The 15015-nt window shown below is 39.4% G+C and overlaps 1 protein-coding gene across 1 annotated transcript; it reads right to left on the bottom strand.

The window, feature by feature from the left end:
* Positions 1-6989: 6989 nt before the first annotated feature.
* LOC129435105 (uncharacterized) lies at positions 6990-14195 on the bottom strand. Its single transcript, XM_055193605.2, has 8 exons — positions 13717-14195; positions 13321-13423; positions 12952-13172; positions 12293-12346; positions 11610-11663; positions 11283-11479; positions 7697-7856; positions 6990-7596 (listed from the first exon to the last, which is right to left on the bottom strand). Exons 1-8 carry the CDS (start codon positions 13901-13903, stop codon positions 7460-7462), a joined length of 1113 nt encoding a protein of 370 aa, XP_055049580.2. The 5' UTR covers positions 13904-14195; the 3' UTR covers positions 6990-7459.
* Between the last annotated feature and the right edge of the window lie 820 nt (positions 14196-15015).

Here is a 15015-nt window from a genome sequence, read left to right as displayed (position 1 = left end):
ACTGCCCCTCCCTTATCAGCTGTTCTAATGATCAGATCATTGCTGTTTTGCAGCCATTGAATAGCCTGTCTCTCACCGGCAGTTAAATTAGATTGAATATTTCTCTGCTTCTCCTCAAAAAGCATGTCAACATCATGAGAAACTTTCTTGGTGAAAGCGGTCAAACAAGGATTATTGATAGGAGGAAAAAAAGTAGACTTGGGTCTAAATTTACTATGTTGTTCAGTAACACTCTGTTCAGATGTCTCAATACTCGTACTCCTAGAGTTATGGAAGTACCAGAATTTCAGGTGTAAATTGCGGTAAAAACTTATACAGGTCCACTCCAGCTTGAAAACGGTCAGAACAGTGCGCAGGGGCAAAGGACAAACCCCCCGACAACAACGACAAACAATCATCAGAGAGCGCAGCACCCGATACACCAACCACCGCCTCCAAGTGTGGCTCCGGCGTCGGGTCAGTGGACGAAAGTGATAACCCGATGGCGTGTCCACATTTCCTTCTCCCCCGCCTCGTTTTTTTCTTTGTTTTGACCTGTCCTTGGATTTGTCCGTCTCTGCTAGTGCTAAAAAATCACAATCCGTGGACTGGACACGCGGGCCCCCATCCCCACCACCAGCGGCACTGCCTGGAAGACCAAAAGACACAGAACGTCTATGCCTCAAGTTACGGTTCTGGTAATTAGGCCGTTGTGTCCAAGAGTAAACTGTACCTTCACTATAGTCCTGTTTATCACGCTTAAATTTTCCAAGTTTGACTTTAGCCAGCTCTTTAGCAAACTTATTGATCTCATCACTAAGTTTCCTTTCCCAATCTTCCACTTCCTTGCTGTTAGATGTGCTGTTGAGTAATATTTGCTTGGTCTCAGAAATGGTTTGCTGTATTTCAGTTCTTTGTTTCTTACTCTCCTCAATCAGCAGAAGGATCAAATCAAAGGAACATTTATTCAAGATAGCCTCCCACTTACTTCTAAAATCCACATTGTCCTTTCCGAATGAGGGAAACTTCATAATCCTCAGACCCCTGGGAATCATCTCCTCCCTCCAATAGTCCGAAAGAGTAATCGCATGTAATTCCAATTTCTCCTCCTACGAACTTTATTGTAGATCTCACTAAATGGACACTGAATAATAACATCTTTTTATTTCAGGACCAGCTTTTTTGTCAAAAGAAGGGGACAGCTATGGGGGCAGCATATGCTCCTAATTTTGCAGGTCTATTTATGGGCATGTGGGAAGGCCAGTACATTCTTGGCAATCGAAACCCATTTAAAGAGTGGATTAAATGGTATGGAAGATACATAGATGATCTCTTTTTCATTTTTACAGGCTCTTTAGAGCAGCTGTTGGATTTCCATCGATACCTTAATTCTTCTAACCCAAACATAAGATTGAGTTTGGAGTACAGTCAGTCAGAGATCAACTTTTTAGATCTCAAAATCACTGTTGATGAGCTAGGCCTTCTCCATACATCCATTTATAGGAAGCCCACGGATAGGAACACTCTTTTGCAGGCTGATAGTTTTCATCCTAGCACACTTATTTCAAACATCCCCTATGGGCAATTTCAACGACTACGTAGAATCTGTGACTCTGATGTGGACTTCGAAGTGCAGGCTGAAGATATGTACAAACGTTTTCAGCGTAGAGGATATAAGAAGAAAGATCTTAATTCAGCTTTGGATAAAGCAAAAGCATTAAACAGGAAAGATTTGTTTAAGAAATCACATCGACAACGTGCACCCAATAACAAGATCTTTTTCTCCACACAGTATGGCTCTATGGGGTTTAACATTAGACGAGTGATTCAAAAAAATTGGGACATACTACATAGTGATCCCAATTTGCACCCAGTGTTTTCAGAGCCCCCTATGTTCTCCTTTAGGAGGGCACCAACTCTTAAAGACAAACTGATGAATAGTCATCTCCCTTCCTCTAGACCTTCGTCATGGCTTCAGAGACCTAAGGGCACATACAGTTGTGGCTCATGTAATCACTGTGTAAATGTGGCCCGCCAAAGTTCATTCATGGATGTGTTTACAAAAAGAGTGTTCCATTGTAAGGACTTTGCTAATTGTAACACCACCTATGTTGTTTACAGACTTGAATGTGAGTGTGGGTGTTTCTATGTTGGACGTACTAAGCGAAGACTTAAAGAACGTCTTGCAGAGCACAAATACGCCATCAGAACTGTGAATCCTAACTACCCTATGGCCGTACATTTCAAAGAGGCTGGGCACATGAACTTGAATAATTTGAAGGTAATGGTCATTGAAGTAATCTCTAGGAATGTAAGGGGTGGCGATAGGCTTCAACGCCTTCTTCAAAGGGAAACCTGGTGGATTGTAAAACTAAGAGCCACAACTTTTCCAGGATTGAATGATGATGTGGATTTCTCACCCTTTTTATAGGGCATTTAGTAATCTGGATATATATTTGGTAATACTTTTCTAATGTTTGTTTTTAGATTTATCATGGGTAATGTTTTTTGATATGTCTGTGCATAGCAATGTTCAAGTGTAACAAATATTTTGTGCAATCTTTACTTGTGTGTGCATAGCAATGTTCAAGTGTAACACATATTTTGTGCAATCTTTACTTGTTTTACGATTAGTGTATTCTTTGTGAACAGCTCAGTGTGTTTGGCTGTAATGAAAATAATTAAATAAGTTTTAAGGTTGGGGGTGGGGCTTGGGTCATGTGACCATTCCCATACCTCTCTACCTGATAAATGCATTCACCTGTGTTAGTTTGGCATGCCCTGATGAAAACTGTGTAGTTGAAACGCGTAGGCATGTAGCCATTGTTTCATTAAAGGCTTTTTATACATTTAGCAGGAGTGCCTCATTTTTCTTTTTTCTTAATGCCATTATATTATAGGCCCATTTTTGAAGAGCACCCTGGATTGTTTATACATTATTTATATTTTTTTGACCCAGAGAAGCATTCCTTTTTCTTCTATTACAAATCTATGTTTAAAGTAAGAATGTTATGTAGCCTATACTTGAAATTTGATTTAAAGTGATAGTTCACCCCAAAAAGAAAATTCTGTCATTTCACTCTTGTGTTGTTACAAACCTGTATAAATTTCTTTGTTCTGATAAGCACAAAGGAAGATATTTAATGTTTGCCTTTATGAGGGTCCATTTCTACATTTGTCTGTCTGATTTGTTGTTGCATTTGTCTTGTCCTCATGATTATCACAGATCTTTACTCTCACCACAATCATATTGTAATCATAGTATAATAATTCAGAGACCTGTTTAAAGTGTTCTCTTCATCATTACTATTTTTTACATAGCAGAATTTGTTATATTAGTGACACTGAAATAACACAAATAGAGGTATGGAAATTATATAATGAATAATTGTATATCAAAACTTCAAAACTCACATTTCACTGTGTGTAATAAAAATAAAAACATTTTAGGTAATAATAAAAATTATAAAGATTAAACTGACCGGTTGTAAGGTTTTGTCTTGTATTTTCTTGTATTTTGTGTATTTTTGTTATTTGTTCTTGTATTTTGATTCTCTGCTCTGTTTGGACTTTTATTTTGAAACTCATCATGCCATGTCACGCTTCACACTTCCTGTTTGTTTTGTATATTAGTCACTTCCTGTACACCTGTTCCCTGCTGTATATTACATCCGTATGCCCAGCCTGTTACCTGTATTTGTGATCTGCTACCTGTTTATCTATTTCTGCTAACCTGTATCTGCCTGTTTTTGACCCACGCCTGTTTTTGACCCACGCCTGTTTTATTGGATTTATTGCCTGTTTGCCGCCTGCCTTGATCTTTCGCCTGTTTGTTTGGATATATGATTGTGACTCTGCCTGCCTTGACCTCTCGCCTGTGATTTGGATTACGTGTACTGGATTTACCCTGTTTGGACTTGGTTGCTGGCCCTTTTGGGATTTTACTAATAAACACCTTTTGCAGATGGATTCACTTCTCACTCGCTTTCATTAAAGCAACACACGTTACAGAATATACAGCCACACCAGAATCCAGCAAAGGACAGTAACTTCCCACCAGCACCATGAAACCCATCTACGCTCTGCTTGCACTTCGCCAAAACCACCGCACCATTGAGGATTACGTTCAGGATTTTTTGGACTTAAGTTATCAGGTACATTTTGACAATACAACACTCAAGAATCTGTTTTACAATGCCCTGGATGAACACTTACGTTTACTCATGCCCCGGAATATGGATGTATGGTCACTTGAGGAGTACATTGATTTTGCACTATTGTTATGTGGTTCACCGTTCACTGTGGGTGTTGGGGATACACCTCCGGTGAGCGCACATAACACACCACGTCATGATCTGCCCGTTCTGCCCAAAACTGAAAATACCATGCCTGTTCATAAAATGGCCGCCACCCTGCCTGTTCCCAAAATGGCCGCCATCCTGTCTGTGTCTGCACCTGCACCTGTTTATATAGAAACCACCGTCATCCCAGCACCTGTTATTCAGAGGGCCATCATCACCACCACACCTGCACTTAGGAGAGCTAATATTCACCCTGCACCTGCCGTTATGATGGCCGCCATGCCTGTATCTACCGCTGAGGTATGTCTCATCGACTATGTACTTTATGAATTTGTCGTTGCATTGTGGTGCGTTTGGTCTGCCTGCTGCTCGTTTGTCCCCTGTGTATCTCAAGGCCCTGAACCCGAACCCCTGGACTCACCTGATCTGCCTGATTCACCTGATCTGCCTGATTCACCTGATCTGCCTGATTCACCTGATCCGCCCGACTCCTCTGATTCTTCTGATTCATCCAACTCATCTGATTCATCCGACTCATCTGATTCATCCGACTCATCTGATTCATCCGACTCATCTGATTCATCCGACTCATCTGATTCATCCGACTCATCTGATTCATCCGACTCATCTGATTCATCCGACTCATCTGATTCATCCGACTCATCTGATTCAATCGACTCCTATGATTCATCTGATCTGCCCGATTCATCTGATCTGCTCGACTCATCTGATCTGCCCGACTCATCTGATCTGCTCGACTCATCTGATCTGTTCAACTCATCTGATCTACTTGACTCATCTGATCCGCCTGACTCATCGGATTTGTCTATCCGGCCTGGGTCACCATCTGAGACATCGCCACCTGGGACAGTGGGAGCTTTCCCAAGTTTTTTTTTGGGGGGGGTAGTACCCGGACACAGGGAGGAGGCAGAGGACACCAAGGCGGAGGCCGAAGTGTGCTCGGACCCTTCCTCTCCTTGTGTGCCAGGTCTATTCCTGCCCCATGACATAGCTCCCAGCCTGCCCCATGACCCAGGTCCCAGCCTGCCCCATGACCCAGGTCCCAGCCTGCCCCATGACCCAGGTCCCAGCCTGCCCCATGACCCAGGTCCCAGCCTGCGGCATGACCCAGGTCCTAGCCTGCCACATGACCCAGTCCCAGTCCTGCCCCATTACCCAGGCCCACACGTGCCCCATGTACCAGGCCCACATCTGCCTCATGATCCGGGACCATGCTTGCCCCACGACCCTGGACCATCCTGGCCTCATGACCCAGGACCTCTTACGAACTGCCCTGCCTTGCCAAGAGGTCCTGGCCCGCCCGCCCACCCTCTATTTGGACTTTGTTTTTTGAATGTTGGGCTCCGGGAGTCGCCCTTTAGAGGGGGGATTCTGTAAGGTTTTGTCTTGTATTTTCTTGTATTTTGTGTATTTTTGTTATTTGTTCTTGTATTTTGATTCTCTGCTCTGTTTGGACTTTTATTTTGAAACTCATCATGCCATGTCACGCTTCACACTTCCTGTTTGTTTTGTATATTAGTCACTTCCTGTACACCTGTTCCCGGCTGTATATTACATCCGTATGCCCAGCCTGTTACCTGTATTTGTGATCTGCTACCTGTTTATCTATTTCTGCTAACCTGTATCTGCCTGTTTTTGACCCACGCCTGTTTTTGACCCACGCCTGTTTTATTGGATTTATTGCCTGTTTGCCGCCTGCCTTGATCTTTCGCCTGGTTGTTTGGATATATGATTGTGATTCTGCCTGCCTTGACCTCTCGCCTGTGATTTGGATTGCGTGTACTGGATTTACCCTGTTTGGACTTGGTTGCTGGCCCTTTTGGGATTTTACTAATAAACACCTTTTGCACATGGATTCACTTCTCACTCACTTCATTTAAGAGCATACGTTACACCGGTTTACAAGTTTGTCTTTGATGGAAAGTTCTTTCGGCATACAGTAAGTAACCAAAACTCTCATTCAGATCAGTTAACAAAATGTATTGTTTAGTATTGTTGGATTATTAACATTTACCCTGTTGATGTGTGTTTCCTGTAGATCCAGAACATCAATCAAACAGCAACACAACAGATCAGAAAGAAGCTGTAATAAATAATAACATACCTCCCAGTGCCTGAATCTGATCTTAGATCAGTGAATATCATTACTGCAATTGAATCTGTTGGACTGATCTGACCTCAGCTCAGTTAACTCCCAGATAGCAAAGTCTGCCTGGCCCACTACTGGGCCTCATGCTTGCTCGAGCTCTGGCCCAGTTCTGGCTGGGTCCCCGGCCCAAAAATGGCCCACACACTGAAAATGGGGACAAACTATTTAATCTGGGCCAGATGTGGCCCACACCCAGTAAAATAGCTCTTACATATTGACGTGGCCCAGATCTGGCCAGCACACTGTAAAGTGACTTAAATTGTTTATTTGGCCCAGGTCTGGCTAACACACTGTGATGTGACTTAAATTGTTTGTTTGGCCCAGGTCTGGCTAACATACTGTGATGTGACTTAAATTGTTTGTTTGGCCCAGGTCTGGCTAACACACTGTGATGTGACTTAAATTGTTTGTTTGGTCCAGGTCTGGCCCAGACCCTTTATTCTATGTGGCCCAGAAACTGGTTAATATTGTAGATTTCATTTTACAGGAAAATACACAAATTTTAGAAAATTAAAAGCTTTTATTAATATTTTACACACACACACACACACTATAATGTGAACACAAAAATTTAACACAATTAACAAAGTACATTGTAATCTGAACATTTATTAATTATTAACAAATAGTAACTTTACAAACACTTTAGAATCAATACTAAGCAATAACAGTAAGATAACATGTAAAACTAATTAATTTACATTTAAAGAAAAAAATCTCTCTCTCTCTCTCTCTCTCTCTCTCACACACACACACACACACACACACACACACACACACGCGCACCCAGCAAGTAATTTTACAACAATAAAAAATAAAACTTACAAACACAAATACATGGCGTACAAAAAATTAACCACAACATTTTTAAGCATTCAAAAAAGTTAAACAGGGTAAACCAATTTATTAACAATATTTAAGGAAAAACATTCCCACACCTACTCACCAAAACACCACCACTCTTTATACAGAACAAAATATTTTGCAAAAACAAACACAGGCGCGCATACTAAATGCTTTCCTTTTGCAAAAGACGTCTCTTCCGCCCACCCTCTCGATCACCTGCCAGTTGGAGCCACCTCTTTATTGTCCCCTCCACATCTGTTTCAGCAGCATTAAGGGTAAGTGGGTTTTTCCGAACTGCATCTTAAAAATAAATAATCCATATTGTCATTTTTAAACATCTTCAACATTTAATGCATATTAAAAGAAAGGCCTAATTCTGTATAATAACAGATATACTTACCAATCACTATCGCTCTAAGTTGGAGGGTGGCAAATGAGGTCTTTCCATTTACTCCCCTCCAATTGAGGTTTTTGGCGAGGGAGTTGGCAATCACCCTCTTCAAAATACGCCATGTGCAGTCTCTGACGTCTCTACCCCCAATAAGGCCCAACCAGTTAACCTGAAACAGATTTATAGTATCATAGTTGGTCATAGTTTTTACAGGTAATAGTTGATTGATCTTATCAAAGAGGTGATGCATGTTAGGTTTTGTCTGTTATTGTGTGCAATCCATAGTTTTCATGTGACTTCACGCATCTAGGGGAATGCCCCACTGAAGGTCAAGAGAGCGCTATCTGCCTTGTCCACAAGTGAGTGATTTCTTGAGTTTAGCTAAATACTGATTAGTTGTTGTGCAATAAAATTAACTGACTAATGAGGAGAGAAACCTGAGCTATGCTTCTACAGGATGTCATCAGAGAAGAAAACCCAGAAAGGAGGAATTTGTGAATTATGTGCCATAAACATACACCAATCAGCCATAACATTATGACCACCTGCCTTATATTGTGTAGGTCCCTCTTTTGCCACCAAAACAACTCTGACCCATCGTGACCAATCAATGAGCCTTGGCCGCTGCAGTGGTCAGTATCAAAAGTGGTCCAAGGAAGGAAAAACGGTTAACCGTTGACATGGTTATGGGCGGCCAAGGCTCATTAATGCACGTGGAGAGAGAAGGCTGCTACTTGTGGTCCGATCCAACCGCTGAGCTAATGTAGCTGAAATTGCTGAAAAAGTGAATGCTGGTTCTGATAGAAAGGTCTAGTAAAGTCCATGCTTCAACGGGTCAGGGCTGTTTAGGTGGCAAAAGTGGGACCTACACAATATTAGGCAGGTGGTCATTATACCTGATCAGTTTATCTATGTAGTGGCAGGCAGCCATCAATATACACCCATATTTACAGTGACCACTTATACATACAAACAATGTAAGAAAATAAAAAACCTATGCTTCCAAAATGTAGAATATAAAATACATATGCACAGTGTTCTTACCTCAATTAGACAAATTAATACATACCGACCTTTTTCAATGCGTGCACTTAATCTTTGTACAGAGCGTCATCAATGTGTTAGCATTTAGCCTAGCCCCATTCATTTCTTAGGATCCAAACAGGGATGAATTTAAAAGCCACCAAACACTTCCATGTTTTCCCTATTTAAAGACTGTCACATGAGTAGTTACACGAGTAAGTATGGTGGCACAAAATAAAACATAGCAATTTTTAAGCGGATAAAAATGAGAACTATGTTTTAAGGGGGAAGAGCACTTAGTATGCAGCACTTTTGAGGGGGAGTAGTCAGAAGTGATGATGTTACTGCACGCTGAGGTTGAAGTGCTAACACATTGATGACACGCTGTACAAAGATGAAGTGCACGCGTTGAAAAAAGGTAGGTATGTATTAAAGGTGGAAAAGAGGATGTTTGTTTTATACATTTTTGCAATATTACTTAAAACTGTCTTTACTAAATGATAAAAGACTATTTATTAGGTGCACTGAAAGTAATAATATTAATATACGTCATCTGTGCACAAGATAAGGCCTTAAAAACATCAGCCAATTGCTCTTGCGGTCATCGCAATCATCATTGGCCCTCTGGCTTGTCAATCACTGCCATTACGATCCTCGTGAGATACGTGCGCGCTCCAGTAACTTTACACAGGCGACGCATGCGCATAGCGCATGAAACTCCGTCTTAAGTTTCGTTTTGTTTTCATTGTCGATCCTGCTTTCCTCCTCGAATTATCACCATGGAAGAGAAAAAACCCGAAGTAGGACGCAAAAGAAAGACTTTAAAGCCGCTGGGAATAGGAGAAAATTGTCAGAAGAACGTAACTTAATGTTACCAGAGTCGTTAATGGAGAAACATTTCAACGCTGGAGAGCAATGAAGGAACAGAGAGGTGTCAAGACAGCGCAGTTCGCAAAAAATCTTCTCAACAGGTAACAGTGATTATTCTTTCTTTGTGGAATAATTATTGTTGTACTGTTATTCAGGTATATTGACGTTGTTATTGTACTGTAGTTGTAAGGCAGTGACCAGTCTGCTACATGCTAGTTGAAATGGGAGTAAGTTAGCATCGACTGATCTAACGGTTTAACGTCTTATGTGTTTATCATCATATCATGTCACATAATGAATCCACTGACGTGACACAGCATATGCCGGTGGCAAACAAACACTCGTTCGTGCACGAGTTTTGGAAGGCGTTCCCTAGAAATGAGCTGTGAAGGCGGTGGCTGTTCTTACGCATGCGCTCATTTAAAAAACTCAGTAACCGTTTTTGGATTCTCGGTCGGCGAAAAACATCCTCTTTTGCGCCTTTAATTTGTTTAAGTTGAAGTCAGAACATAGTAAAATATTGAAAAACTGTGGTGTTGTCCTTTAACTTATGTGCAAAAACAGTAGTGCAATAACGTGCTATATATATATATATATATATATATATACCACGGGTCTGTTGAATGCTGCATTCTGATTGGCTGAGAAATGTTCTATGGGTGTTGATTATTTTCTGTAACCCGCACACCTAACTTTTCAAATGTCGTAAAAATAGGCACCAGAGCAATGTTTGTGGTAACCGTGGTATAAGCGGAATAATTGACTCCGGTCCTTTGAATTATTTGAAAATATAATGCACACACTCCGCTTCGCGTCATGCCGCATTACCACCTTGGTGTGCATTATTTTCTTATAATTCAATGGCCCGTCGTCAATTATTCCTTACATATATAAAAAACCAATATATATATATATATATATATATATATATATATATATATATATATATATATATATATATATATATATATATATATATATATATATATATATATATATATATATTATAATACAACATCCTTGCGGCAGTATGAGGCGAGAGATTTTCAATGAAAAAGATCATTGAGTAAACAAAGTGGAAGTCTGGCAGAAATCTAGTTTGTTTGGGTTTTTTTCCAGAAAAGGGTGTTGTGTATAATTACAAGTGCTCAAAATGTGTAGTTTGTGTTTATCCCTTTATTATTCTTCTGTTGAGAGGTCAATTAAATATTTGTGGCTTGAAACAGAGGAAAAAAAATTTACTGGGTCATGCTGCGTGCATTTAGGCAACAGAAGTATGGCAAAAATCAGCAGTGGAGCAACACAGACAAAGTTATTTAAAAAAGTTGACTTTATCAACATACACAGCTACCAGATCCGTGTACTATAGTGGAGTGGATAAAAGACGTTAGCAGATGGCCAAAAATAAAGTTGCAAGATACATATATATATGTATATTAGTATATTATATTAGTCCCAGACATTTTGATGCTGGGAAACCGTTTTAATAAACTTTCTGAGTTGCTAACACGTTAGAACCACTGGGGAATAACACCACTTCTGTTGCCGAAATGCACGCTATTTGATCATGTGAGGTGTAAAAGGGTCTATGGAGAGCCCAATGTGAACTGTCGCTTTTTTGCCCTCCAACCCCCTTGTGGGTCAACTGACTGAAAACTATGGAATGTGAATAAACATTGTGGTTAATATAAAAAAGTCTTACCAGTTTTTGCTTGTAATCTGGGCTCTGCTGCACCCTTTGCTCCAGACTAAGCAGCTGAGGAAGTTCTTTGAGGGGCAGTAAACTTTCCTCTATATCTAAAGGCTGCACTTGAACCTCCCGCAGCTGCAGCAATCTAAGGATAGTGGATTGTTGGTCTAACACCATCTCTAATTTGGTTAAAACCTCCTTCAGCATGGCTATGATAAAGAAGATGAAAATATATTATATAGTGTTGTGTATATCATTTTTACATACTTTTATAGATTTATTCCTGATCTATGACAAACACTATTAAGATGCCTTAGTGAAAATAACTGTTGGCCTTACCTGTTTCTGAGGTTTGATGTGGGAGGACTTGAAATGTTCGGCAGTCTGGCAGTGCTAGAAGAGAACATTATGTTAAAAGGATTCAGGACAAGTTCTATAGACGGTCTCAGTGACAACAACATAAATAAACAACATCATTTTTTTTATATATATGTAAATATTGGACTCTTGCTCGGACCTGAACGCGCATGACTCAAACGCTTCATCGGCTCGCACATGAGCTTGTAATATGCATAGCTCTGACATTTCCTTGCACTAGAGAGGTTGTTAGGCATGCAGGTGTTTAAAACCAGCGAGTGTGTTGTTCTCGCTTCCTGGCACGCAGGAAATTTCAAAGGGCCTGGACATCAATGACCCACTCAAATTAATGGAATCATATTTAAGAAGGTTGTGGTCGTGACATTGTTCCCCGTAGAGTAAACCAGCTTCTTTTTTGTTTACCAATCACGTGACTTGTCATAAATGAGTAAAAAATTAACAAATAAATAAATTATTAAATTATTGCCCCTCCTGCTGCTATAATCTATAGGTGATCTCACAGGCTGATGATAGGACAATCTCACAATCGGGTATATCACCTAACACTAAAAATATATAATAAATAATATATAAATTATAGATTTATTCCTGATTTATGACAAACACTATTAAGATGCCTTACTGAAAATAACTGTTGGCCTTACCTTTTTCTGATGTTTGCTGTGGAGGGACTTGAAATGTTCGACAGTCTGGCAGTGCTAGAAGAGAACATTATGTCAAATTATGTTTATAGAAAAAGTTCTATAGACAGTTTCAGTGACAACAACATAAGTGCTAGAAGAGAACATTATGTTAAATTATGTTTATAGAAAAAGTTCTATAGACAGTTTCAGTGACAACAACATATACAAACTGCTTTTGTGGATCAAACTTAATTTCTGGTAGACCTCCACAAAGAATTCATAACAATGGACGATGTCCTTCTAGAGTAGATTATTTCTTATAAAAAGCAAAATAAATAACCACTAAATTAACTTGTTCAAATCATAGCTGAATCATATCAACCATTACACAGCTAACATTACTGTGTAAAATGAATGTATACAATGTTAGCTACAGATCCTTAAATTCTTGCCTGGCTGCCAAATCTGCACAGCGGTGATCCATGTTAACCAAAACATTATTGTTTATTACAAGATTTTTAATCCAGAGCTTCACTATCCAGACTGATAAACAAGCACAGACCGAATGTTAACTTTGGGACAGATGCGGAATTGCGGCAACGCGAGTGTGTCCGATAAAACGCATATAAAAGAAATACCTTAAAAAGAAAGTCAGTCAGAAAGCAAAAGAATACACTCACATGGAATATCTTCAATAGGCTGCCAGTTCTGCAGCATCTCTGTAAAGGAGCCATGAAATGGTGGTGGTGGTGCTGCAGGTAGAGTGGTGGCTGGGTTGTTTGTAGGGAAGTTTATGATGGGGGCAGGTGGATGAATTTGTTTAGGTGGTGGGGCACACTCATCCTCTGAATCCAACAAGCAACCAGCCTGACCTCCAGGGGGTCCAATGCGGACATTCTTCCTATTTTAATAAAAACAAAATGTATTAAACTTTAATAGAAACAACTGAAATAATAACACATTTGCCAAATATTACAATAATTAATGAAAATTACAACATTAAATATGACCTCAAAGTATTTGAAAATACTAATGTGGTAAACAAATACGTTTTACGCCTTGGTGGTCTTTGTCCACACAGTTCTGCGTCTGATTGGAGGTCTGAAAATGTTTCTGCTTCCTTAGCCTTTTTCCTGCCCTCTTCATAGCTGTCTGTAAAATAGAGTTTCATTTAATTCCTTCAGGATCACTAAATAAGACAAACATTTAAGATTATGCATTTCACAAACAATAACTATAAGAACCACAGTATTGAGCCTAACATAAGTCTATTATACTGTTAAGTGGACAATATATTGTAAAACTGTAAATGAGCACAGAAACCTGAGATCAACCAAACAGAGTCACATTTCAAAGGGTTGTGTAATAGTATATCTTTGCCAATGGTCGTAAACACAACAACGTCTTAGAATTAGAGAAACCTAGCACGAAAATGTCAAATTTACCTGTTGAAAACATTGTTCTGACATCCCATCGATCCCAGTCAGAATGGGGAGGCATCTTGTTTTTAATAGCCTGGTGAAGGGCTATGCCTCTCAAAGAACTAGGCCAACAGCACTCTCCATCCTTCACCCAAATAGCTGGGACCATCTCCACCTCATGGGTTTCAACAAATTCTACAACCTTGAACATGTCTGTTTAGCAGAATAGTATATTTTACAAATATATACATGTTTAAACATATCTTTGTGGTTTTAAGTAACACCACCCATATTTGTTAATACATCGATTACTCAACAAAAATAAACATCTTGGATGACACTCTACTTTTAAGCTGTTTAAAACAATATAGACCAAGTAAACAATGAAAGGCATTATAATCATATATATTAAAAGTTTCGGGAAGGACTTGTTCATGTAAATTAAGTTAAAGGGATAGTTCACATAAAAAAGAAAATTATGTCATGGTTTACTCATTCTCATGTTGTTGTAAACCTGTATAAATAACTTTGTTTTTATGAACATGAAAGAAAATATTTTAAAGAATGTTTGCAACCAAACCGATCGGAGGCCCTATTGACTTCCATAGTAGGAAATAAAGAATACTATGGAAGTCAATGGGATCTTTGATCTGTTTTGTTACAAACATTCCTCAAAATATCTTCCTTCATGTTCATAAGAACAAAGTAATTTATAAAGGTTAGTAACAACATGAGATTAAGTAAATATGACAGAATTTAAATTTTTGGGTGAATTATCCCCTTAAAAAGCCATCAAAGCTAACTTTGTTTGTGAAGAATAAAAATTAAAGGTTAAAACTGAATTTGGCTGTCCATTAAAAAAATAACAAAAGGGTGAGCACAGCTAAAGTGAATAAGCTGTGCAGGTATAAAAGTATAAATAAAATTACTGACATAAGTGCAGTAATGGCACTGCAACAAATTTGTCTTGTTTAGGTACCCTCACATATTTCTCAACATGTTCAAATAACTGAATTGTTTTCAGTCTCGAGGATAGTTTGCCAACCAGATAAATACCCAACTGAACTGAATTCAGAGGATACTCAAAAAATGGTTCCATCAATTCATATTCTCTGTAGACAATATATATTTTGTCCTGATACTGAAGGATATTGTCAATCAAAGCAATGCAGCCACCAAGCTTTGCACATCTGTCTCCTTCACTGGATACATTGATTTTGGTACCACCCATAACAAGCTCTTTGAACTGAAGTAACAGTGTGCCTTCTACAGAGGGAGGAATTGGGCCACAGTTGTGCTCCTTTTGCAACTTTGTCTTTCCAT

The sequence above is a fragment of the Misgurnus anguillicaudatus genome, chromosome 2 (assembly GCF_027580225.2).
Source record: "Misgurnus anguillicaudatus chromosome 2, ASM2758022v2, whole genome shotgun sequence".
NCBI classification, from domain to species: Eukaryota; Metazoa; Chordata; class Actinopteri; order Cypriniformes; family Cobitidae; genus Misgurnus; species Misgurnus anguillicaudatus.
Note: the sequence above shows the minus strand (reverse complement) of the source record. Positions and strands in the feature narration are given on the sequence as shown.

Coding starts and splice junctions, on each gene's coding strand:
- LOC129435105 (XM_055193605.2), bottom strand. CDS start 13,903: ATGTTCAAGGTTGTAGAATTTGTTGAAACCCATGAGGTGGAGATGGTC. Junction 13,173..13,320: donor AGACCACCAAGGCGTAAAAC/GTATTTGTTTAC, acceptor TTATTAAAATAG/GAAGAATGTCCGCATTGGAC. Junction 11,664..12,292: donor ACAGCAAACATCAGAAAAAG/GTAAGGCCAACA, acceptor GTTCTCTTCTAG/CACTGCCAGACTGCCGAACA.